This window comes from Zingiber officinale, chromosome 8A (assembly GCF_018446385.1).
Source record: "Zingiber officinale cultivar Zhangliang chromosome 8A, Zo_v1.1, whole genome shotgun sequence".
NCBI lineage: Eukaryota > Viridiplantae > Streptophyta > Magnoliopsida > Zingiberales > Zingiberaceae > Zingiber > Zingiber officinale.
The window spans coordinates 12,871,412-12,897,312 of record NC_056000.1 but is presented as its reverse complement, the minus strand read 5'-3'; the positions used below and the strand labels follow the sequence as shown (position 1 = coordinate 12,897,312).

The following is a 25,901-nucleotide window of genomic DNA, read 5'->3' as shown; positions in this document are numbered from 1 at the left end:
AAAGACCTTATTGATGATTTTACTTCTCAACATTCTAGAAGATCTAGATTTTTTCAATGATTATTTGATATATTTTTTTTATTTGTAGGTATTGTATGTTTTTGAAGAAACTCGAGAAATATATTCTGTATAGTGTTATATTTTTTTGAAAATTTTTGAGAAATATATTTTATATAGAGTTTATCATATTTTAAATGCAATATATATATTTTGAAGTTTCTTTATTAAACTCTATTCAAATTGTATCTCAGTAAAAGAAAATTTTCAAGCCCTTTTTCTCATTTCGCCAAGGGCTCCTAAAAGTCAAAGTCGACCTTGCACCCATCCTAATCCAAATTATAATATGGGAATACTGAATTCAAGGAGGGTTCACAACTAATTATTGATAGATCACAATCACGATCTAATCATAATTACAAGTGATCCATCTCCTAATCAATAAATTATGGATCAACAAATTTGGGTTCCTTATAATAAGGCTAATTATACGATAGTTTGTGCTTCAATATATTATACTGATCAGGGGCTAGGATAAAGAGGTCTTGGACGAAAAAGTCAACTTCTGTTGACTTTGGGCTCCGAGGCGCCCGGAGCCCTCTAGGGCGCCCGGAACCCTTCCGGGCACCCGGACCTGGATTTTGACCAGGATCGCGTCAAACGCGATATGATCGTTAGGGGATAAAATTTTATCCCCCCAGGGCGCCCGGAACCCCTTCGGGGCGCCCCGACCAGTGCTATAAATATAGCACTGATCTACATAGTCAAAGCAACTCACTTGTAATTCATTTTTCTCTGTGCTTTATTTTCTTTTGTACTATCAACGCTGTAAGAGACTACTCTGCCCAGAGGAGAATCAGATAGTGCGTCATCTTTGCCTTGGATTAACAATCCTCTGATTGAAACCAAGTAAACCCTCTGCGTCTGTTTTAGATTCTGTTTATTTAGTCTCTGTTTCTTTTTAATTACAAATTCCTTAAATTAGTTGAATATCCGAGAAAGATTTTGTGTTTATTTTTGTAGGACAATTCACCCCTCCCCTCTTGCCGGCCTCCAAAGGGACCTACAACATTTGATTGTCTAAGGAATCCAGTAGGTCGTGCTAGTTCCTCTTCTTCAGTGAGATGCAGTCTTTAAGACGTGAAAATCAAGAACTGCGTACTCAACTGAAATCAATGGATCAGAGGATGTCTGAGATGGATCAGTGGAAAGCTGATGAGGAGAAGAAGAGAGTCGAACGTGACAAGAGCAATGATGATCTCATGGCCCAGATGCGCCAGATCGTGGCTAATTTCACTCAGGGATCACAAGGTTTTGAGTCACATGAGACTCAAGATCCCTCAGGCAGTTGATGATTAATTTTTGTGAGGGTTGGTCATCTACACTTTAATTTTTATTGAACATAATTGATCATGATAAAATATTTATTCTGTTTAATATTATACTATATTTATTTCTAAATCTTTTATTACTATATATTTCAGGAGTCACGTTCGGTCGGATTTATATATTGGCTCTTCATTGGATGATATGCTCATTTTCTTCAGGTATCATTTCATATCAAATCTGTTATATATATATATATATATATATATGCAAACGGTTTATTTAAACATCAACATGATCTTTTTGTATTTGACTTTTACAAGATTTTCTTTATCATTTAGTGTTCTTGTATTATTTGGAATACTTTCTAGTGTGGTATGCATTCTGTAAACTTAAATTTTGATATGGATATTTGCATCTATATATTCTCTAGATTGAGTTAGATATGGATTGTGTTTATTTTTTGTTGATTTTATTTGTGTGTGATTGTTATAAGATAATTGATGTGTGGATTGTATTTGATGTTTTGATTGTATTTGATGTGTGGATTGTATAATATCGTCGTTTGTGATTGTTGTTTATATATTTGAAAAATGTATATGTGGATGAAGACCAAAACAAACAGATTCTGTCTGTGTTTTTTTTAGTTTCCCGTCGGAATACCAACGGAAAATAATTCCGTCGGAACATATCGAAACAAATACGATACATTCCGACGGAATAGGCTATTCCGTCGGTAATTTCCGACGGAATAGCATATTCCGTCGGAAACGTGCACATTTTACACATTTAAAGATTTTCCCGACGGAAATTATACTTTCCGTCGGCATGTTTTGTGGCTCCGGAATAGTGTTTCCGGTAACATTACCGACGGAAGTATATTTTCCGTCGGTAAAATATTAACGACAGAAACCCCTCTTTCCGTCGGGAATCTCATTCCGTCAAATATATTTACGACGGAGAAATATCCGTCGGAGTTCTGCCGTTATCCACATGTACCGACGGAATACCGACGGAAATATATGTCGGCAATGCTATTTTTTTTTGTAGTGCATGAAGCCCTCTCCTCCCACCCTGGCAGTGGCAGCGCGCCAATGACAAAAATAGCCCCCTCTATCTCCATAATCTCTCCTATACCCTCATGATACATCCGCATCAATATATACTATATATTATATAAAATTAGATTGCTTTAATTCAAAACCCAAAAAAAATATATTTTATTGGTTTGTTTTAATAAAGCCTAAAAATATATTTTTTGGATTATTTTAATAAATACCCCCAAAAAATATACTTATAGCTAACATTTAAAAATCTAAAAAAAAAAAAAAAAAAAAAAAAAGAGGAAGGCAAATGGTTCATTTTCCTTTAGAAGACTTTATTTCTTATACCATTCTTTTTTATTAATTTATTTTATGAAGTACAAAGACTCTGAAAAGTGAAGTCAATTTCCTCCCTTCTTTCTCCTTTGAATCTTTTCTAATTAAATTAAAAAAATCTATTATCTAATTGAAATTTTAATTTCATCAATATATAAATGACTTGACAATTTTATTCATTAAAAATTAGGTGTTATAAAAGTTAAATTTTGAAGACCTTATTGATGATTTTACTTCTCAACATTCTAGAAGATCTAGATTTTTTTAATTATTATTTGATATATTTTTTGTATTTGTAGGTATTGTATGTTTTTGAAGAAACTTGAGAAATATATTTTGTATAGTATTATATTTTTTTGAAATTTTTTGAGAATATATATTTTATATGGAGTTTATCATATTTTAAATGCAATATATATATTTTGAAGTTTTTCTATTAAACTCTATTCAAATTGTATCTCAGGAAAAGAAAAATTCCAAGCCCTTTTTTTCATTTCGCTAAGGGCTCCTAAAAGTCAAAGTCAGCCTTGCACCAATCCTAATCTAAATTATAATATGGGAATACTGAATTCAAGGAAGGTTCACAACTAATTATTGATAGATCACAATCATGATCCAATCTTAATTATAAGTGGTCCATCTCCTAATCAATAAATTATGGATCAACAAATTTAGGTTCCTTATAATAAGGCTAATTATACGACAGTTTATGCTTCAATATATTATACCGATCAGGGGCTAGGATAAAGAGGACTTAATTAAACTTACCAAATTGTGTTTATAATTCTAAGCATGATATCAACAAGTCTTTTGCATATTTGTGGACTTATGGGAGGATATAAATTAAAATGGGGTTGTCCAAACAATGTTAATCAATTTTTAGTTAATCGAAGCTGGCCCACCAATTGAACAAAGTTTCTTAGTTAATTAGATATAGAGTTAGATTTTTTTGAAGTTCGGCAATCATTTTTATTTTTAATTGTGTCCAATTAAAGAAAGCGGTTAGCGTTGCTAATTGACCTTCTCTATTGTCATCATGATCTAATTATAATTGTCTCCTTGGTTAGATTTAGTGGTTAGTGTATGTGGTATTATTATCATGAGATCTAAGGTTCGAATCTTAGTAAAATCAAGATAAATACTTCCCTTATGTGCTAGTCATTATTCCAAAAGTTAGTAGTCGTCCGTGATTTACTTCCTCCATGTTGGCCTTAAGACAGGTTGGTGGGGGCGCTGAGGACGAACGTATTTATTTTTTACCACTATGATCTAATTATAATTAGTTATGATTCCTTTTAGGTTTATTGTCCTCTTTAGATTATGTTTTAGATTGGGGCGGATGGTCGGAGACCACTCAAAGGTCCTCCTGACCTCATCATTAGACTGCCTAATCACTTACCTACTGCTAGTGGCATCTGAATAACTTTAGACCATCTTTTTCGATCTAAATCCTCCGTTTCAATCCAAATTATAGTTTAGAAGAGCTGATAAATTTAAAGAGAAATTATAATAAATTACGATTAAATTCACTCATCTAGTTTTTTTTTTTTTTTTTTTTTTTTATAGATCACGAGATCTCATTATAATTGACTTAGACGAAGAGACCATTTTATTTATTTATATTTAGTTTATCAATTTTAAAAACACACTATTCATCTCTATTAAATTTGTATGTATCAAAAAAATTATATTATTTACGTTTTAAATTTTGAAACTTTATTCTAAGAAACAAAAGATTGTACAATTTGATAAACTTTTGAGGGGGAATTAATATATTATTGTCTGACGTTACATCTTCTCAAAAGTTCGGCGGTCCGACCAAACCGTGCTGTAAGATTTGTTCAAACGGATGGACCGCGAACTTAATATTAGTATATTAGTCCGTTAATACCCCTACTATAATAATCCATCTACCGTCCGACAACAATGAAAGTTGGCTACGGATGGTATAATTCCAGGGCATTAAGGACATTTTGGTAAATCCATTGGCAGCCTCTTCCTCATTTGCGAATCGCTCCTCCCTCTCTCCACGCACAACGCGCTTCTTTTATTTTTTTTCTTTCTTCTGGTCCGCGTCGCTGCCCTCGCTCTAGGGTTAGGGTTCCTGTGAGTTTACTTCCCGGCGTCATAATTCGGCCAAATTATGTTGCCGGAGATCGCTGCCTCAATCCTAGAATCTCGTCCTTCCCTTCGTTTCCCTCTCAGCCAGCTCTCGGTGCTCGCCAGGTCCTCGATGGATTGAGATTGGACTTCTATTCATCTCTGGTAAACCCCTTTCTGAACCTCATGTTTCCAGCCTATACCGATAGCCGTCTCCATGCCTTGAATGCTTGCTCTTGTTTTCTTTTTCTTTTAATCTCCGTTGGATGCTTCTTTTCGTTGATTTTTTTGGAACTTTATTCTCTTTTACTCGGCAACAGATATTTAGACACAATTGTCGTACATGTTTTTTGTTTGTTTGTTTTAGAAGTTGGGTTTATGTTTTTTTTCTTAGGGCATTTTTTACAAAATAAATATCCGCGTGCCAATCATGAGTACACTTGATAACTTTTTCTGTGATTCTTTTGTCATATTTGTTACGCTTCATTCATCTTAATTGATTGAACTTTTCTCCAGCACTCGATAAGTTGTGCTATTGGTGGTGGAAATTTTACGAAGTTTATTTATCATGTTGATTTGGCCTTCCACACTGCATGTAGATGTTTTAGATTTGGATGAGAGTGTATTACCGACTTATGTTTTCTAAACAGTATAGAGTCCACCTTTGGTTGTTTTTTTTCAAATTCAATAGCTTCTGTCATTTCTTGTGTAATGGCAAGGCATAAATTATTCATTGTCATAATCTTTTAACCTATTCAGGGTTGGCTGTTGTAGAAAGAAATGCCTGCTGGTTCTCAACCTGGAAGTACAGAGACATACATGGTACACTTGTTGGTTTCTAGCTTCAATGTAGAAAGTTACTTTATTATCATTGCATGAAAACAATTTATTGCAACTTCGCGTCTTGTTGATCTTGCTGGAGTTGTGCCTCTGGTTTAGTTGAGCGTACCTTGTGTAGTTATCAAAAGACAACAAGGAAAGCTACTTTGGTGTGAGTAAGCTGCTGAGGATTTGGTAAAATTGTGATAAATACTTTCTATTATCAAGGTCATTGATAATGTTAATCTGACCAATTAGGATTAGTCAATCGTTAAAATGGTTTCCTTAACCCTTGGTGTTTTTGTAATTAGATAATGTCAAGTACAATATATATATGACATCTTTATAATTCTAAACCCAACGAATAATAATCATATCAGTTGTGTTTTTTATTATCTTGTTGATTCATTATATTACCATTAAATTTAACAAAAACAATATAGTCATCTTCGTGAAGTATATTCTTATAAATAAAGCATTGAAGATGCATAATCATGCGCCATGGTCCTTATTATCTCAAGCGTATATTTTGGAAGATGAAGACGAGGTGCTTTTACTTGTGACTACATAATTATGAAGAAGATTTTCGTGGTTGTCCATAAGTCCATTTGAATTAGTTTTCTGTATTTTCAGTTGTGTTCACATCTTATCATTTTAATTTCAGATATCTGGGGTTGGATCTGTTCCAAATATGACCATCTTTCCTCCGCCAGCTGGATTTGAACTTAGGGGTAATGAAATACCATCAGAATATGTTTTTGATCAAGGTCAGAATTATCTTTCTACTGGCAATTATGGTTATATTTATACTGGTGAGTTCCCTTTTTGCTAAAACCCTCTTAAGTGAAGACCGTAAAATTATGGTGGTTTTTATGCCTTTACCATTGACATTCTAGGATATGAATCTGCAGGTGAATGGGGTGACCCTCATAGTACATATGGTTTAGATAGTCAAGATCTCCATTACATGGTAACATTTGAATCTAAAGGATATTTTGTGTACAAAATGTTTTGGGTAGTGCCAATTACCTTGCAACTCAGTATTATTTTATTTATTGTCAGGGTATGCAGGCTGAAAGTATGCCATACATGTATTATAACCCTGGCTATGGGTATTCTCAGATTCCTTATAATCAATATACTTCTTATGTTCCTGGTCCTGTTGCTGGTCTTGATGGTCAATTCGTAGGAGTTCAACCGTACTTGAACATCCCCTCCTACCAAATCTCTTCGCCTTCCTATGTACCAGTTGTTGTCCAACCTAGTTCAGATTTTGTACCAACAACCTCAATTGAATCAGCTTTTGTTGGCAGCGGCACACAAGTCATCACTAGATCTGCTAATGCTGGTTCAAAAATTACACCAATACATGCATCTGTCAATGCAGCTTCCTCTGCACAGCTAACAACTTCAGCACCTATGTTAGTCCTGTCTGATGCCTCTCAGCCATCACAAAACAATCAAGCTGCACATAGACCTTCAGAAGGGTTACAAGTCAACATTCGATCAAGTAATCTGTCCATGTCACAGCAAACTACGATGCAGAATATCAGTGTCCATCCCCATCAGGTAGGATAATTCTATTTCACAATTTGGGACTCTTGTAATTCTATTTTACAATTTGGGAATCTTGTAATTTTATCAGATAGGATTTCTATCATTATGCTCTTGCAGTTTTTTTTTTTTGAGAGAGACTGCAATTTCTTGTTAACTTGCTAATTTCATAGTAATTCTATTTTTGGTGCAAATGATACCACATTTCTCTTTATATAGTTATTTGTCCTTTTATGCTTTTGAGAGTTTTTTTCCTCTTGGTAGTTCTGCTCATTGATTACTGAATGCAATTTTTGCAAAAAAAAAAGAAAGAATTTTATCAATGTTTAATCCATCAGGGTGCAAATTCCAATGAGATGCAAGCAGCCTTTCAGTTTTCAAATGGGAGGACTCCATATGCTCAGAGTTATGCAGACTTTGCCGGCACTTCTAGCAATGGTTTAAGTGATCCTGGATCCAATGTTCCTGGTTGGGCCAGGCTGGATAAGCAAAGACAGGGACCCCAGTTTTCTGTTGCTCTCAGAAATTCAGATATTTTCGGTGAACAGAACAAGGGACCGAGAAAAAACAGGGCAAAAGATCAGTCTACTTTGAATAGCCTTGAGTCAGCTGAACTTGTTCAAAGAAGTGATAATGTTGTTCAAGAAGGACGTATAATTATCAGGCCTGACAATTACAATAAGGATGACTTTCCTATTGAATATCCTGATGCAAAATTTTTTGTTATCAAATCATACAGTGAGGATGATGTGCATAAAAGTATCAAGTATAATGTGTGGTCAAGCACTCACAATGGGAACAGAAAGCTTGATAGTGCCTATGCAGATGCACAAAGAAGATCTGTAGGAAAACCAAGCAACTGCCCTGTCTTTCTTTTCTTTTCTGTGAGTGTTCCCTTTCAAAGGTTTTTATTTTATTTTATTGTATTTCCCTTTTTTAATCTTGAAAGAATCTTGTTCCAGGTCAATGCAAGTGGCCAGTTTTGTGGTCTTGCTGAAATGGTTGGTCCTGTTGACTTTGAAAAAGATATGAATTTTTGGCAGCAAGATAAGTGGTCTGGAAGCTTTCCAGTAAAGTGGCACATGATCAAGGATGTGTCAAATGCAAGTCTTCGTCACATTGCGCTAGAGAACAATGAGAACAAACCTGTAACTAATAGCAGAGACACGCAAGAGGTAGGTAAATAATTAAGTTGTTTTATAGCATCTCAGAAATAATCATCAATATTGAAATATGCCTAATATCTATAGTCGGCTTATATCATTATGAGTCTGAATGCTTGATGCTCTTTTAATTGGCAATAGTTGGATATACAAATAAAAGTGCTTGGATGCAATCAAATGCAGGGATGCTTTGTGTGAGTTAGTGGATGTATAGTTATCTCAATATTATCTTTGTATTGGATTACCATTTGATTTGAAGATTTTCCTACATGATTTATCCATAAATAGAAAATATGAAATGACAATATAGATGAATGCAGGTCTTCCCGCACCATTTATTTTATTTAGAAGCATTCTCAGCTTTGTTCTTGTTGCTGCTAAAAAAATCCCTTCCATTTATGAAAATAGAAGTGAAAGTTAAGTAGTATAAGGTCCTTCGCCAAATTTTACCTTATTTGGGGAGTTTAAGACTTCTTGAGGATAGAAAAAATATGATGTATAAGATATGGATTTAGTTGGGATTTTAAGACTGCTTGAGGTCCTTTTGTCAATTGAATCGTGAAATGACAAGATGTTGAATTCCATCTTTGACTCTTATTGCTAATATTTTGCAGGTAGTACTCATGTTTTGGATAGCAGAACTTATTTGTGATAGAGAGCTTCTCGAGCAATCTGTTATTTTTGATGTTTTATGTTTACATTTAGCATCCCACATAAGATACAAAGTGATGACATCCTGGCAACCATTGTGTACAGGAGTCAGGATTAATATTTGGGAGTTCAATGATTATTCAAAGTCTGATAACTTGGTGTAATCTTCACACACACAAGAATGTTAACCTACTTACCTTTTGGTGCTTGCTTACCTTGTGGGCACCAAGTATATTTTTTTTTAGAACTTAGGGCTTAGAATTTAAGGGTTAGGGTTTAGTTATAGTATTAAAGCTAAATAAATTTTAATAAAAAAAATTACACATGGTGCTCACCAGGTGAGCAGCATAAGTAGGGTATCAAGACTTATATACAAGAATGCTACCCTACTTACCTTATGTGAGCACCAAATATATTTTTTTTAGAGTTTAGGATTTAGTCTTTAGAGTTTGGGTTATATTATTAAAGCTAAAGAAAAAAAAACATATATATATATATATATATATATATATAGGCTGTACAATTCCTCTTTAAGTAATTTATCCTGATTCTCATCTTAGTTATCTGTGTTTCTGTATAGCATATGTTCAGTGATATATTTCATCCATTCATGAAACCAATGTTTTATTTTAGTTTTATTTGGTAACATATACTAACATTACGACATTGGTCATGGGCCTTATCCAGATACCCTATGGCGCAGGCATAAATATGCTAAAGATTTATAAGAGTAACCTGATGAGGACGTCAATACTTGATGATTTTATGTTCTACGAAGAGCGGCAGAAGAAGATGCTTGAAGATAAATTAAGGAATCTCGGGAGGACCTTTGATGCATCTCATTATATGCCTGCATTTGTTATCTTCAATAGACAAGATGGCAATGCAGAAATGTCTTTGAGGGCAGATGGTAATCAATCAAGTGATAGGGGACAGGTCACCATTGCAGTTGGCCATCAGCCAGCCAGTAGTTCAGAACAACCTTTGAAACATACAGAAACAGCTCAAGATGATTCAGTATCTAGGCCTTTGAAAGTAGCTGGAAAAGATGAGGGTGTTTCAGCTAATCAGTTTCAGAACACAGATGATAAATTGATCGCCCCTGCTGTTTCCTTGCCTAACAAGGCAAATGAGGAACATGCTACAATAGATGTAAAGGACCAAATACCAGTAGAAAATGGTGAACAACCAAATGTTGCTAATCATAATCAAAACGCGGAAGCTAAAATGAAACCTACAGCCAATCATCTTCCAAAATCTGATGAAAAGCAGCCAACTGTGGCAAATCAGCTGAAAGCAGAAACAAAACCACCAAGTTCTGATGTTCACGGAAAAGTAGATGGAACACAGTCAAAATGGAGAATTAGTCGCCCTCTATCATCCAATGAGAATACTAACAGATTGAAGGATGTCAATAGTGTGGGCAAGTTTGTCTCTGGAGAGGAACAACTTAAGAAAAATACTCATGTCTCTGAAAGTTCTTCTGTCAAAGTAGCACAGCCGAAATTAGATGCAAATGGCAAAGATAAAGATGGTGTGCCGTCTGTTGGTCCAAAGCAAGTTGCATCCAGAGACTTGGGCAACGTGGAATTAGAAGTCATTCCCACTGATTTTGTGACTGTTGGTTCAATGCAAATACATGTAAAGGATCTCGGTCAGTCATTTTCTAGTGTCACGCTTGGTGGATCCATGCGGAATGATGAATCTAAGGGAATGAAGTTGGGCAAGAAGGGTACTTCAGCTGACAGTCTGCAACTGAAGAGATGTTAAATGGTCTGGTTGCTCTAATTGTTTTTTGCTTCTCTGTATGGGCCTTTTTAGCAGTTCAATGAGGTTTGCTGTTGGACTGTGCCATTCTTAATTATCTAAAGGTGATTCTACTTTAGGGTTTTTCTTCTTTAGTTCAATTGGCGATGGCTAGGGATTGACTCCTGGTGGAATTTCAGTTTGCTTTTGGATGCTGGTTTTGTTACCCGCGGTTGTGTTTTGGGAAGACATAGGTTTAAGGTGTTGGATAATTCTTTTTTTCTCCAATTGTTGATGAAATCTTATTTTGAGATGTTACAACATGTCACTCTTTTTGTTACTTTCGTGACATCAAAAGTCTGATACAGTATAGTGGTGAATTATACAGCTCTTTCCTGGCTTGATCTCTCCTTTTAGCTTGCAATTGTCTTACTGTTAATTGGATGTTACTTATTAAAATGTGTATGCATAGCTGGGTAATTTGGATCAATTAAATTAGTAAAATTAATCAAGTTACCGTTCAGATGCATGCACGCCCGACCATTTGGTGTATAAGCCAACTATCGAATTGATGTCATCTTTATGCTTCATCCATGCTTTTTTTTTTTATATAAAATTTGTTGCAGTTGGCTAATATCAATTTGATAATGATTTATAAAAACATTAGTGTAGTTAATGTCGTCAACAATGTATGCATTTCTTAGTCATCTTTAAAAGAATGCTAGAGATCTGTAATCCAGAATAGTTTGTTGGCTTTGTTCATATCCAAAATAGCTTTTCATTCAGAATGTTCAACATAAGTTACAAGTCTTTTTATTTTCAAACTTGCAGATTTGCTCTTTAAAGTAGATAAAGAGTGAGACAAAGAGCATCCCAGAAAAATACCCAAATAAAGGATCTTAATGTTATAATATATGTTATGACATTTCAATTCTATTTATTATTTAAAATAAATTAGAGGATTTGATGCTAATTCGATTCGATCACAAGTCAACCTGTTCAACAGTCGAATTTAGTTTGAATTTGATTAATTATTCAATCCATTAATTTTTTTATAAAATAATATAAAAATTCTATGTCACGTCCTCTATGAAAAATCACAAAGACATCCTCATGAATAATTTAATCCTTGATGAAAAATATCGAGCATGTAAAAAAGTTTGTCAAATAGATTTGCACATGTTTACTAACTAACATGCTGATGCACTTTTTATAGTTTTAAAGTAAAATTGAGCCTACTTAGTGACAGATATATTGTAAACTGGGAGTTACTCCATACCATAGTTTATTAAATTTCGATTTGGACATACAAGGAAACCATTAGACCTATTTCCTTGTAAACATAACCAAATGAAGAGGCAAGTACATACGAAAGATAAAGAAACTGAGAAGGATGTAAAAGAGATTTAATTAGTTGTCATTTGAGTTTTAGACATACAAATTAAGAACGATGGGTGTTTGAAATATATCTTCAAACACATATTTCCTAGCCATGTAAACAACCAATACTAAACCATAACAACCACCACCAAAACAGCCACCTTTAAAATGATAAACACAACTCATAAATCCATTCTTACATAGCTGAGAGCATCAAGAATCCTGCCATGAACTGCCATTTGCTGAGTACTACAAGAAGAAGCATAAAATTCCTCAAATTTTGGGTACACTCAATCAACCATCCAGGAAGAACTTTCCCTGAACACTCATGCATTACCCTCCTCTTATGAGGTGTATTTATTTTTCCAAGGGGTTCCTCCTTCAGTTGAGGTGCCCATTAGAAAGAAAAACTCATTGGTGATTTTTGTAGGATAAGTTGTTCCGTAATGTTGGGAAGAAGCATGGTTTGACTCAACAGAATTCTCAAGAAGAGTGCAGCAGATTATTTGAAGAACCAAACAAAAAGATTTACAATTACAAGCTTGCAACGAATAAATTCCTAAAACACATCTTACGCAAATACAAAACTAGAAAACACAAAGCAACTATGCAATCCAATCATTCTGAATGAATATTGAGCTCAAGTACTCTAAACAAAACAATTAGTAGCTTGAAACCATTGCATTAAAAACAAAAACCTAATTCAACGACCTTCGCTAATACATTGCATCGACGAACTAAATATGAGTAGGTTAGAAAAAGGCGTCGACTTTTTAAGAAATATCAACAATGATCAAGAGGTCAAGCCCAGAACATCAAGAACATATACTATCTTATACTATGCTCCAACCAAGAAGCAAATAGAAGCAGTCATATAGTAGCAGAATCACCAATTAATTATCCGCCATCAACTCACAAAAGAAATCGTATCTCAAAACAAGGTTTCACCATGAATATTAGTCCTCAAAACATTAACAAAATATAAAGAACTGATGCTAATATTTTTCTAGAAAAAAAAACCCCCGAGTTTTTTCAGGTTGATATAGTGAGACCTTCATGTAGAAGCAGCGCAGTAGCGCTCACTCACCTTGCGCCTTCTGGTAGACGTAGGTGAGCCCGCACTTGCCGCAGTAGTGGCGGTCGAAATGGTTGGCCATAAAGGTGCCTGCGCCGCACTCAGCGTTGGGGCACTCCTTCCGGAGCCTGGTGACCTTGCCGGTGGCTTCATCGACCTTGTAGAACTGGAGCACGGCGAGCTTGACCTTCTTCTTCTTGTGCTTAATCTTCTTCGGTTTGGTGTACGTCTTCTTCTTGCGCTTCTTGGCGCCGCCGCGAAGGCGGAGGACGAGGTGGAGAGTGGACTCCTTCTGGATATTGTAATCGGCGAGGGTGCGACCGTCCTCGAGCTGTTTTCCGGCGAAGATAAGGCGTTGCTGATCAGGCGGAATCCCTTCCTTGTCCTGGATCTTTGCCTTGACGTTGTCGATGGTGTCCGAAGACTCCACCTCGAGGGTGATCGTCTTCCCCGTCAGTGTCTTCACGAAGATCTGCATCTTAACGGACGAGGGTGGTTCCGGTGCCGCCGCCGCTTAGCTTCGGAGCCTCGGCGCGATAACGATTAGGGTTTCGATTGAGGGGAAGGAAAAGCAATATATATGGTTAGGATAGTAAATGGATTGACAAAGCTTAATGCTTATTTATATTTATTCAAAGTTAATAACTCATTCAACCAAATTAATAAATCTGAATACATTTAATTCGTCGATATTTATAAATAGAGATATTGAACTTAATAAAACATACTCCATTATAAAACATAAGTTTAAACTTATAAATAAATAAAATAAACTTTTAAAAAGAATCAATAAACTTATAATAATAATAAATTTAAAAATATATATATAAAAATAGACAATTAAACAAACTCCAATCAAAACTACGTTTAAATAACTATAAGTTCAAGCAAAACTCAATTTCAACAAAAAAAAATAAAATAAAATAAACTTATATAATTATTTTAGCCACTAAAGTTAAAATTTAGGTCCAGCTTATCTTATTGCCAGATTATTAACTTATTCTTTTTCAAAAGTTTATTTATTACGTTAAAATAGTATATCTTAATTAGTTTTAACCGTAAATATCTAAATGACAATCTGAATATTCTATCGTGACATTAGAATCCTAAGAAAGAGGATAGATAATACTTTGGCTGAATGTTATCATCTTTGCTCAATAATATCATTTCATTATTAAAAAAAATCCTAATGAACAATTTGAAATTAAAGTATAAATTTTTAAATATAAAATATGTTATATTTCCCGTAGTGCAAATAGAACATTGAGCCTCTAATGTCATAATTTATTTTTTGAAAAATATGATAAATATAAGAAAGAAGTCTTCGAACCAAAATAATAATAATAATAATAATAATAATAATAATAATAATACAGTTAAAAGCATTAATACTCAGCTTTATGATTCTCATAATTAGTAAGATTACAATATAATCAAGTCCAACCCTGCTACAAGAACTATCTTAACTACTGTAACATAAATAGATCATTATTCTTTGATTACCTTCAATATACTCTAATTAATCTCTCCACTTCTTAAACAGCGTCCGTAACTTCAATAAGCTTCTCCACGATCGCACTCGCGTAGATCGAAGAGCCTTCATGAATCTGGAAATATTACATAAATTCATCCAAAGACCTTATTCTGGCAATTAATTGATCCAAATTTTTATAATTAAGAATCAAGATTATTAGATTAATTACCTTGGCGTTGAGAACGAAGACGTGAGATCCTCCGACATTTCCGCCGGACAAATGCATCAACTCGAGGCGGAGCTCATCGAGTGCCTTGGCGACGGCGAGCAAGCAATTCGCCCTCCTCCGGCGAGTCACCTTGATGTTGACCTCGTCGTCCACGATGCGCACGTCCACGAGCGTCTCCTTGGACCTCCTCTGTATCCACGAGCACCGGAGTATCCCGTTTCTCGGTCCCCCGTCGAGCAGCGGCGGCGCCACCACCAGCGAGGAGCAGCCCTCCACGTCACCGACCGCCGCCGCCGCCGCCATTTTCTCCCCCCTCTTCCGCTTCTTCTCCGCCAGCATCTTCAGCTCCTCCACCGTCCTCAGCAGCTCGTTGATGTACTCGATCGTGTCCGCCACAATCGACGCCCTGTAAGGCTGCCGGAAGCAACACCGTACCGACAAAGGACAAGAACAAAATAATAAGAAAATCACAGAAATCAAATTCAGTTCGTAGAATGATGAATTAAACCTTGGTGGAGGTTGGAATGAGAGATTTGAGGTCCTCAAACTTCTTCCCGAGCCTCTCTCTCCTTTGCTTCTCATTCTTCTGCCCGCCCTGCTTCATCCCCCACACCTGATGCCTCGCCCTGTTCTCCAGCAGCTGCTGCTCTCCATGCAGGTCCCCCAACACATACGGCGCCTGGTTAATCAGCGCATCATAATGAACCGGGTGGTGGTGACAGAACGTGTCCATCACCGGCGGCAACTCCGCGAAGAACACGTCGGCCGCAGCTGCCGTGCAGTTACTGGGGAGGTCGAAGCACGGCGGTTGCAGCAGCTTGTGCTGGATATCAACGGAAGAGCCATTGACGGTCATGTCACTGCTGTTATCCCCCATGAGTGGCAAGTAATCTGAGTGAGTGGACATGGAACCAAAGTTGTGGTACATCTTCCAGTCTCTGCATCAATGAAGTAACGCTAAACATATAAACATTAAACAGTCTTTAAACAATTACAGTGGTTAATCAAAGCCTATACTGGTGATTACATCGAGCCAATCAGGCAATTAAAGTGACCAGGGTGAAATCGATCAGTGTAGAGGAGAGGAGAGGAGAGAGATATTGTGGTATTATATAGAAGAGGCAAGAGTGATATGATTTGGAGTGGAAGAGAGGCGTTGGGTTGTGCTCGAAAGGAAGTGAGGAGAGAAAGAGATGTTGGTGTCTTTCAAGGCTGAGCCATCCAAATTAGAGAAACTGGGGTTGTTTGTTACTTTGAGATTCCATGGCTCCTGGTGTGGACCACTACCTGTCCTCTGCAGGCCATCCTTCTGTGCAGCACAATCTTCCGTAGCACTGACACAGCCTCTCCTCTGCTTCCAGAACTCACAGTGCAGAGACACTTAATTAATCGAATTATGTGATATGATGGGCTTGGTTAATTAGGACTAATTTGATGGTTAGAACAAGGAAGAGTTTCCTAATGTCTCGGTCAAACACTGGACCACTGCCATGGGCACTGGGTACGACAGACATATGGATGAGGGGAGAACGAAAAGGACCCGAGAAAGAGAAAACCACTGCACTCTTCTCTGCGCAGCAGTTTCCCTGAAATGCCTGCACATGTAGGGCTGCATCATGGAGTAGAACTGGAACAGAAGACAGATAATAATCAAATGATCCATTTGTGGGGTGATTACTCTGGTTAATTAGGAGAAATGAGAATATTTATGGTTGGTTTCAGTTACTGATGATGAGAGGACAGTGAAAGTTACAATGCATCATGGTGGTCCAGAGAAGGCATGAATGCAGTGTGTGAAGGTTAGCAATGGCGTAGTAAAGATGAAAATGTTTTTTATAGGAAACAATGGCTCACAGTTCGGAATGCCATGAGCTGCTGCTTTACTTTACATGCTCAAATGGACAAGAAACAGGACAAGATGTAGAACAATCAATATATGTTCCATACTTCCATTGCATGGCAATTAAGCACTTAATTACAAAAATGAGTTTCCTTTGTAGGATAAGAGACACTAATATTGTTCATCTCTGCGAATAATTGATAGAATCTCGTGATCTTTACCTATAGTTTTGTATTTGATGTAATCTTGGAGAAGTTGGTACCCTTTAAAACTTCTTGATGTTTACTTAAACGAGCCAAGAAATAAAGTCGTGGTGCTCCTCAAGTTTGTTAGGTTTGTCTTTGTGATCCCTTGAATTTTCCCCTTTTAACCTCATTTTCTTTGTTTTCTTTCTTATTTGCAAATTATTTATTTTAGTTTTTGCAATATGATTTTTTCATACAAACGACAATCAACAACAGGTCAATTATCACTGAAACTGTGCTCAATGTTATGGTCTCACTCACTCCTTGAATTACTAACAAACTTTGAAAAAGATTCATATATACTTTCTCGATCGCTTTGTTGTTCAATTGCCAGAAATGATTTGCTAACTCGGCAGAGTTACTAAAAGACTAGCAATCTTCTTGAATTCAGAACTTCTGTGAAGGGCGACTTGGAAGGGATCCTTCACAACAAATTTCCACGAAGGTCCTTTTACACAAGTTCTGTTAAGCTTGTTTTGCACATAAAAGGGGTGGAGTAAAATTCCCACTCATCTAGTTCAAACAAAGGGTAGAAACAGGAACATCTCCTTCAAAATTGTTGAGCTCTGGCATGGACTCTGCTTTACATATAAGGTGGCTTCTGCAGCCTCCCAAATCATTTGATAGCTTTGTGCACAACTGCAATCATAACAAAAATGATTTACAGCTTTTGTGATGATGATCTGCACCTTATTCTTTCACTAAATTCAGATTTCAATACCTGTCGGTACAGCATAGAATCTCCATGTGATCTTCTTAATTCCACAACATACAAAGATGGACTGAGCTCAAACACCTGATACACCATCACAGTTTGTGTTTAACGAAACAAGTTCCATACAAAAACTGCTGACAGAGTCACAATAAAAAGGGAGAAGTTTTACCTGAGCAGACACTGAAAGCGATTCAGGCCTAGTGGGGCTTTTGGAGGCCCTGAACTTTTCAATTACTTTCAACTGCAAAGTTTATACAAGTGCATTGTGTAAATTATTGCATCGAACAGTTTATCGGCTTAATTAGCTAAACTCATAAAATGAAGTTGCAATCGAATTACTTTGCCATGTCCTTTTTGGACTTGGAACCCCATTTCAGTAACAATATCCTCAATCTTTTCATATAATTCTTTCGGTGAATGATTTGATGTGAACCTGATCTTCCTCTCCGAGACATCCTGCAAAACCCGTTCAGCAGAATAATAAAGCTTTGTGTTGACTGAGAATTAAAGTAATAAGGTAAAACAATGTACTAATCCAATCATCAGAAAGTAAATTACCTCTTTCTCAAAAAAACCAGAAAGATCAAGAGAGGAAGACATTCCAATCAGTTGAAATGCATTGATGTGGGTAGGTGTATTTCCACTGTCTTCTGGCTCATCATGCTTACACAAACAAGCAGCAAAGGCTAATTCAGTATCAACCATCACAGAATAGTAAAGGTCCCGAACTAAATACACCAGATAGTCTGAGGGTCACCTCTTTGACTGGACAAGATGCATTATCAAGACACGAATCCTCTTCATCATCAATGGGGACAGTAGGAGTGTAATCTTGCTTGAACCAAACATGTTCTTTGATTCCAGCAACATTTATCCTTGTGATAGGGCATGGATCAAGGATTCTCCTTAGGATGTCTTGAGCAGCAGGGGAGAGGCATTTAGGAAACTTTGTGTCGCCCCTAACAATCTGAAACAACCAAAAAAGCCACAATGAGAAGCTGAAACAAACATCATTTAATTCCATTGTCAAGCTTGATACACACACACACACCTTCTGATACAGTACAGCAAGGTTTCTGTCATCAAATGGAAGAGATCCTGTCAGAATAACATATAGGATGACACCACAAGACCATATATCTGATCTTGCACCATCATAGCCTCTATTTGAAAGGATCTAAAGGGAAAATTCTCAAAAAGATTATATATCTTTTTTTTATGACAATTACTGTAAACGTTCGTGAGAAAAACTTTTAAATCTTTTTACCTCAGGAGCAATGTAGTTGGGGCTTCCACAGGTTGTGTGCAGCAAGCCATCATTCTGAAAAGAAGAGAGAAGAAGCAAGTTTAGAGTATTGCACTTTAGGGAAAAGAAATTACAGTAAGACTCGTGGGACATTTAAAAATAATACAAATAAAATAAAATGCATACAGCCAAATGTTGTGGTAAAGCACTGAGGCCGAAATCAGATACTTTGACGTTCCCTTTCGCATCGACAAGAACGTTTTCTGGCTGCAATAAGAAAGGGAACTTAACTAGCTAGGAACAAAGAAACCAAGGTTTTAGTTGATAAATTAAACTTGTGTTCGGTTATCACCTTCAGGTCTCTGTGGTAGACACCCTTATCGTGGCAGTAACTTACAGCATCAATCAACTGCTGGAAGAGCTTCCTCCCTTCACGTTCTGGGAGCCTTCCCTTCAACGCCTGCATCACCAATCATCACAATCAGCTCCCCGTGAAGAACCAAACTAAATTGAAAGCTGACAGTTCTTACAATTTTGTCAAACAACTCGCCCCCATTAACATACTCAAGGACCATGTAAATCTTAGTTTTGCTCGCTGAGACCTGCAAGTTGCAGAAATACAGAGCTTAACTAGTGCAGTAATGGCAGACACAATTCCAAGGTATCATGAAGTTCCAAAAAGGGTCATAATTTTCTGCAGTATTTGCTATTGACCACTAGTAAGCATGTGATGCACGGTTCCTTGCGAGGCAGCAAACAAGGTCGCAACGGCCCAGCATGATCTGGCAGCCACAGGGTACCCACCAATCATTCAGCTCATGGGCTGCAGTGATAGGTGGGCAAGTAGGACCCATAGCCATGTGACGAATACTAATTTTGTTTGTCTGATGAAGAAGAAGAAGAAGAAGAGGAGGAGTATTGAAGAGTGAAGACCATGATCATCATTTTATAGGATTGCAAAGTCGAACTTCTCAATCGAAAGCCAAAAACTTGTTAAAAAACGACTTTATTTAAGGTTCCACTGAATCGAAAAACAGGGGAAATTATATACCAGACCTCATATAACCTGACGACGTGGGGATGCTTCAAGAGCTTCAAGGTGGCGATCTCCCTCTTAATCTGCCATGCAGATACACATCGCTTTAATTGAGCATAAACATAAACATAAATACATGTACAGAAACTCATATATGTATGTGTGTGCGCGCGCTCGCATACTTGGTCGGTAATTTTGAGGGATTGGATTCGACGGCGGTCGAGTATCTTGATGGCGTAGGGATGGCCGGAGTCGACGTGGAGAGCGTACTTGACCTTGCCGAAGTTTCCCTCGCCGAGCGTCTTCCCCAACTCGTACTTCCCCAGCACTCTCATTCCTTCTCCTCCTCCTCCTCCCTTCACCATATCCACTACTACTACTTCTTGTTGCTCTTCTTATTATAACATAATCGTTGAGTTGGAGATGGGAAACGTGGGATTAATGGTTTATAGAGGTGAACGTGGAGGTCATCCTATGGCGAGATAAGACTTCTTACCCAACTCATCAAATTGTGACGGGAGAGAGGGAAGAAGGGGAGAAGCAAGGTGGTCGGTTTCATAGTTTCAGCTGCTGCATTATTTATTTAGTTGGAATATATTCATTTTACCTTGATTAATTCTGGATATTATTGATTCTCGGTCCATAGAAGGTTTTTATTAATCATCAATATTTTTAAGCCAACAGTTGATTAAAAAATATTTATTCATTATTAATTGTTCGAAGTTAAAATTCAATCTTTAAATATTTAAAACATTTGAAAAAACGTCTGCCACTACACCCGCGGGACAGCTGCTGCATTATTTAGCCGCGCAGAGGGTCACATGATGATATTATCCGGTCAAGACATGTGACGCGCGTGATTCCCTCGGGTCTACTCTTTTCGCGTTCGGTGGATCTACGAGTCGTAACGTAAGAGGCAATGTCGAGTTTCGGGGAAAGCATCATTTAGCATAATACCCGTATTTTTTTTTAATCTTTTTCTGAAAAAATAATCTTTTAAAACTAAAGAAAATTTTAGGGTGTGTTTTGTACGTGTATTTTTTATTTTCATTTTCTGAAAAATATATATTTTTTAAAAAATAAAAAATAATTTTTTATCATTTTCTATTTTTTTAGAAAACGCTATTTATATTTTTAAAAAATAGACACAAAAAACGTAAAACAAATATCATTTTTTAGAAAATGTACGTTTTTCAGAAAATAAAAATGAAAAACGCACGTATCAAATTCATCCTTAGTTTTATCCTTTTCTAAAAAAGTGTTCTTTTGAAGACTGAAATTATTATAAGAATATTGGAATAAAACTGTTTTCCAATTAAAAAATTAAATAGGACTCTCTCGTATTAACAAAATTTTATTTCTTTGCAAAAGTTTATCTTAGTTTTTTAAAATACTTTTATAATTATCAACATGTTCCGATAATAAAAAGAATTATAAATTTAGTTAGCCTAATTACTAGTATTTATTTGAAAAAAAATCTTATAAATATATTATAATTGAGGTTAAATTATAAATATCTGAATGATAATCTTACCGTGATATAATAATCTCAGAAATAATCTTAAAGTTTTGGAAGCAACTTAAGAAGATGAATAATTCTAACTTCTGCATCATTCACGAATGGAATATATATAATAATCAATTTGATTTTCAATGTCTTTGATTGTGCTGGCCAAGTTTGGTTTTTTATGAGTTAGTCAATTCAATTATTTTGTGATTGACCACAATCGAGTATATCTAGAAATGCTCACCCTAATACATCGACAGCCGAATCGGCTTCGTAGTCTTCACCGTCTCTCATGAAGGTAAACTCTTAGTATTTTTCTGCACATTCGTACTTTAGACCAAGGTCATCTAACACAAGTTTTCAATTAAATTCGTTATCAACTCATATCCAGAGGAGGATCGAATTGTGATCTCTCGTATGTATTCTTTGTGTGCACCAACTCAGGGTGCCTAATTTTATTTCCTTTGAAACATATGGAGATTGTTAAACCATATAAAAAATTATATAATTCTCTTTAAATTGTTCTGCTAAAAAAAATTACATATGTATATAATTGTATGATATATTATCCACTTTAGGACAAAGTTCTCATAGTTTTATTTTTAAACTCTATCGAAAAAATCTTATATTAATAGAGATATTTTTATTTTTTAAAACTCATAATATTTTCCATATCTTTACAATATAAGACTTTGATTGTATTTCTAACAAGCTTATCCTTAAACGAAGAATCATCATTATTCTCGTAGTTTGAGTTTCTCTGTAGACATTTGGTCACTTTTGACTAGCTCCGGACCTCTCTACAAGTATCCAGTCAGTTTTGACTTGCTACGGGTCTTCCCGCAAGTATTCGGTCACTTTTGACCTGCTTTAGATTTTCTTGTATGCATCTAGTCACTCTTGACTTGCTCCGGACTTCCCTGTAAGCATCCGGTCATTTTTGACATGCTCCGAGCCTCTCCGCAAGTATCTGATCACTCTTGACCTGCTTCAAGTGTTCCCTCAAATTTGTTCAAGGTCATCTTATATGACATCTGGTATAGACTATGATTTTAATATCATTTATTATGTCTAAAAAAAATTTAATATATCACTATAATAATATGGTATTATTTTTTTTTTCTAAACTCTCATTATTTTATTTTTAAATTATAATTTTAGTTAGCCTAATTATTAGTATTTATTTGAAGATTTTTTTTTATAAATATGTTAGAGTTGGGATCAAATCATGAATATCTAAACGATAATTTAGATATCTTAATTACCTTGATATACTAACCCTAGAAATAATCTTAAAGTTTTGGAAGCAACTTAAGAAGATGAATAATTCTAACTTCTGCATCATTCCCGAATGGAATAATCAATTTGATTTTTAATGTATTTGATTGTGCTGGCCAAGTTTGGTTTTTTATTAGTTAGTCAATTCAATTATTTTGTGATTGACCACAATTAAGACTTCTTCTCATTTTAAATGAGGGATAAAGCTACAGGACTACGGTGCAGCGTTTAGATGTTTTAAACGGTTAATTAATTATTTTAGGTTTGAATTTTAACTGCAATACAGATTTTTTTTCAGTAGGATAATAAATTTAAAAATTAGTTGATCGCTTGGATGAGTCTTTGTAACTTGGATGAGTCTTTGTAAATACCTCTTGATTTATTTAAGTAGTCAATAGAAAATTTTAATGAGACTAAATTGACCATCTCCAGAATTAATTGGTAGAAATAACTGCATAATTAGATTAAAAGAACTAATAAGAGTAATAAAATTAAATTCGGAATAGTTTTTTTTATAACCCATGTGTCCAAGTTTAGCCTTACTAATCATGGAGATAGACTTCTCTCCCCCTTAGTTCGCCTATTGAGTATGTCTAGAAATGTTCATCGTAACACATCGACAGACGATCTTCGTAGTCTTCACCGTCTCTTATGAAGGTAAACTCTTAGTATTTTTCCGCACATTTGTACTTTAGGCGAAGGTCATCTAACGCAAGTTTTTAACCAAATTCGTCATCATCTCATATCCAGTAGAGGATCGAATTGTGATCTCTCGTATGTATCCTTTGTGTGCACCAACTCAGGGTGCCTAATTTTATTCTCTTTGAAATATATGGAGATTGTTAAACCATATAAAACATTATATAATTTTCTCTATAAATTGTTGTGTTCAAAAAATTTACATATCTATATAATGGTATTATCTATATACTGGTATGATATATCATTCACTTTAGGATAAAGTTCTCATGATCTTATTTTTTAGCTCTACCGAAAAAACCTTATACTAATAGAGATATTTTTATTTTTTTAAACCAATGATATTTTCTATATCTTTCCAATATAAGACTTTGATTATATTTCTAACAATCCTGTTCTTAAATGAAGAATCATCATATATTACTCTTATAGTTTGGGTCTCCCGTAGTTATTTGGTCACTTTTGACTAGCTTTTGACCTTTCTACAAGTATCCGGTCACTCTTGACTTGCTACGGGTCTTCCCGTAAACATTCGGTTACTCTTGACCTGCTTTAGGCCTCTCCGCATTCATCCGGTTATTCTTGACTTGCTCGGACTTCCCTGTAAGCATCCGATCACTTTTGACCTGCTCCAAGTCTCCCCACAAGCATCCATTCACTATTGGCCTACTTCAAGTCTCCCCTCAAATTCGTTCAAGGTCACCTCATATGATATCTGGTATATACTATGATTTTAATATAATTTATTATGTATAAAATAATTAATATATCTCTATAATAATAAAATATTATTTTTTTCTAAACTCTTATTATTTTATTTTTAAATCTACTAAAAAGTTTTATACCAATACCTTTATTTTTTAAAAAACTCATGATCTTTTCATCATATAATTTTAAAATTTTGACGGTAATCACCACAGATATTATTAATAATCTAATAAAAATATAACTCAGCAAGACAAGCTAATATATATATTTCATTTTAATAATCGGAAAATCTGGTTAATTTCCCAGTATTATCGATTTGTTGCACAGATAAGCAATGTATAAATTCATTGAGTCGCCGAGTTGGAATAAGTACCTATATTATTGTTATTTTTAATTTTGTGTCTGTATCACATGGATTTATGACAAAGGAGATAAAATTAAATTTTATTTAATAATATTTGTAAGTGGATTTGAAAATTGAGATGTTCTTCGACAGCTGTCTTTTTTTATAAAAACAATGAGACTAAATCTTGATAATTTATCAAAGTAAATGTAAGAAAGTATTTTAAAATTGACAAAGTAGCCGCATTGGAAAAAATGTTTAATTATAAAAAACTATCGACCTTCTTAAATTATAAACATCATTTTTTTATTCCTCGTGCATTGTAATTTATTGTGATGAAAATGGCACGGCTTTGTGATATTATATTTATTCACACTTATCTAATCTTATTTCTATATAAGAAATAAGGTACCCGCAACAAGAGCAAGTGTTGGAGAATAATGTCAAAAGAGATAATGCCAATAAAGGGAATCCCTAGAAGAAACAACCATATGACACAATGAAAATCAGAATGTGAACTAAAGTTTTTTTTTGTAAAATTATATATTATAAGAAAGGAAGAAATGGTAATCATAATTAAAATTTTTTAGTAAATGGTTGAGATTAAATCAACGGCAATACTAAAAGATTTCATATTAAAATAAAAAAAGTTCCATATATTTTGCTAATTTGGATTGTTCCAAGAGGCAACAATGAACTTGGTCTGCCCCCATCTCTTTCAAACATTGAGCGAGAAATTAGATGAGTGGACGTGGTTGATGGTTGGCAACTAACCTTGTGAGACATCTAAAAGCCACGATGGCACTCTAAATGGCTCCAAAGTTTAAAACCACCTCAAAAAGTATCAAGAGGCACATTATTATTGAGGACAACGAGACAAACCGAAGCTCTTTATTGTCTAATTATCATAATTATTAAAAGAGTTTGATTTTTAAAATTAAGAAATTTAAAAGTCAAGAGTTCATATCTATACAAAGATATTATAAATTAAATTCTATAAATGCCTTGTGGCTATCTGAAGATTTAAATACAAATATAATTTATATAAAACATAAAAAAAATTCAGAGGTGTCTCGTGTGACTTTTGAAACACTTTCATTCATTAATTCGCTTTAGGTTTTGTTCCACACAATTATTAGTGATTTATAACTTGTCTTGTATTCCAATCTAACAGAGTCCTTTATTTATTTTTGTCTCTATCAACTTATTATTATTAAATGTTTTATTTATTTATTTGTAATATATTGCCCCTCAACCATTCCTGAATTAATCAATCTCATCTTATCTATTTATTTATGGGTCATCGTAATGCACAATGCTTGTTGCAGTTGCACACTCGCTATCTCTATCTCATGCTTAACGTGGAGAGACGACTGTCTCGTATCTTGGGA

At 35.2% G+C, this 25,901-nt stretch overlaps 4 protein-coding genes across 5 annotated transcripts; 1 reads left to right on the top strand and 3 right to left on the bottom strand.

The window, feature by feature from the left end:
• The first annotated feature begins 4,720 nt into the window (after positions 1–4,720).
• Positions 4,721–11,122, top strand: LOC122012540 (YTH domain-containing protein ECT4-like). Of its 2 annotated transcripts, none has more exons than XM_042569113.1 (8): positions 4,721–4,967; positions 5,562–5,624; positions 6,286–6,433; positions 6,533–6,591; positions 6,684–7,190; positions 7,514–8,059; positions 8,138–8,350; positions 9,677–11,122. In XM_042569113.1, exons 2-8 carry the CDS (start codon positions 5,583–5,585, stop codon positions 10,757–10,759), a joined length of 2,598 nt encoding a protein of 865 aa, XP_042425047.1. In that variant the 5' UTR covers positions 4,721–4,967; positions 5,562–5,582; the 3' UTR covers positions 10,760–11,122. The 2 variants fall into 2 exon arrangements, with proteins under 2 accessions (XP_042425047.1, XP_042425046.1); XM_042569112.1 differs by having other exon boundaries at positions 6,518–6,591.
• A 1,868-nt stretch (positions 11,123–12,990) lies between these two features.
• LOC122012542 (ubiquitin-40S ribosomal protein S27a-like) lies at positions 12,991–13,804 on the bottom strand. The gene has a single exon (XM_042569114.1). The coding sequence runs from the start codon at positions 13,666–13,668 to the stop codon at positions 13,195–13,197; it is 474 nt and encodes a 157-aa protein (XP_042425048.1). The 5' UTR covers positions 13,669–13,804; the 3' UTR covers positions 12,991–13,194.
• Positions 13,805–14,587: 783 nt separating this feature from the next.
• On the bottom strand, positions 14,588–15,827 carry LOC122012600 (transcription factor TIP2-like). The gene is made up of 3 exons (XM_042569196.1): positions 15,402–15,827; positions 14,894–15,307; positions 14,588–14,797 (listed from the first exon to the last, which is right to left on the bottom strand). Exons 1-3 carry the CDS (start codon positions 15,819–15,821, stop codon positions 14,726–14,728), a joined length of 906 nt encoding a protein of 301 aa, XP_042425130.1. The 5' UTR covers positions 15,822–15,827; the 3' UTR covers positions 14,588–14,725.
• A 1,509-nt stretch (positions 15,828–17,336) lies between these two features.
• On the bottom strand, positions 17,337–20,539 carry LOC122012539 (CBL-interacting protein kinase 1-like). Its single transcript, XM_042569111.1, has 13 exons — positions 20,158–20,539; positions 19,996–20,058; positions 19,470–19,541; positions 19,292–19,399; positions 19,126–19,206; positions 18,961–19,014; positions 18,745–18,870; positions 18,451–18,660; positions 18,252–18,356; positions 18,033–18,149; positions 17,863–17,934; positions 17,700–17,774; positions 17,337–17,617 (listed from the first exon to the last, which is right to left on the bottom strand). The coding sequence occupies exons 1-13, from the start codon at positions 20,338–20,340 to the stop codon at positions 17,492–17,494; spliced, it is 1,392 nt and encodes a 463-aa protein (XP_042425045.1). The 5' UTR covers positions 20,341–20,539; the 3' UTR covers positions 17,337–17,491.
• Between the last annotated feature and the right edge of the window lie 5,362 nt (positions 20,540–25,901).

What these genes read in the sequence shown, in the direction of transcription:
- LOC122012540 (XM_042569112.1), top strand. Translation starts at nt 5,583, where the DNA reads ATGCCTGCTGGTTCTCAACCTGGAAGTACAGAGACATACATG. An exon ending in TCAGTGTCCATCCCCATCAG is followed by an intron (nt 7,191 to 7,513) that starts GTAGGATAATTC and finishes TTAATCCATCAG; the next exon opens with GGTGCAAATTCCAATGAGAT. An exon ending in CTGTCTTTCTTTTCTTTTCT is followed by an intron (nt 8,060 to 8,137) that starts GTGAGTGTTCCC and finishes ATCTTGTTCCAG; the next exon opens with GTCAATGCAAGTGGCCAGTT.
- LOC122012542 (XM_042569114.1), bottom strand. Translation starts at nt 13,668, where the DNA reads ATGCAGATCTTCGTGAAGACACTGACGGGGAAGACGATCACCCTCGAG.
- LOC122012600 (XM_042569196.1), bottom strand. Translation starts at nt 15,821, where the DNA reads ATGTACCACAACTTTGGTTCCATGTCCACTCACTCAGATTACTTGCCA. An exon ending in TCATTCCAACCTCCACCAAG is followed by an intron (nt 15,308 to 15,401) that starts GTTTAATTCATC and finishes TGCTTCCGGCAG; the next exon opens with CCTTACAGGGCGTCGATTGT. An exon ending in TCTTCGTTCTCAACGCCAAG is followed by an intron (nt 14,798 to 14,893) that starts GTAATTAATCTA and finishes TAATATTTCCAG; the next exon opens with ATTCATGAAGGCTCTTCGAT.
- LOC122012539 (XM_042569111.1), bottom strand. Translation starts at nt 20,340, where the DNA reads ATGGTGAAGGGAGGAGGAGGAGGAGAAGGAATGAGAGTGCTGGGGAAG. An exon ending in GCGAGTTGTTTGACAAAATT is followed by an intron (nt 19,400 to 19,469) that starts GTAAGAACTGTC and finishes TTGGTGATGCAG; the next exon opens with GCGTTGAAGGGAAGGCTCCC. An exon ending in CATCTTGTCCAGTCAAAGAG is followed by an intron (nt 18,357 to 18,450) that starts GTGACCCTCAGA and finishes TGTTTGTGTAAG; the next exon opens with CATGATGAGCCAGAAGACAG.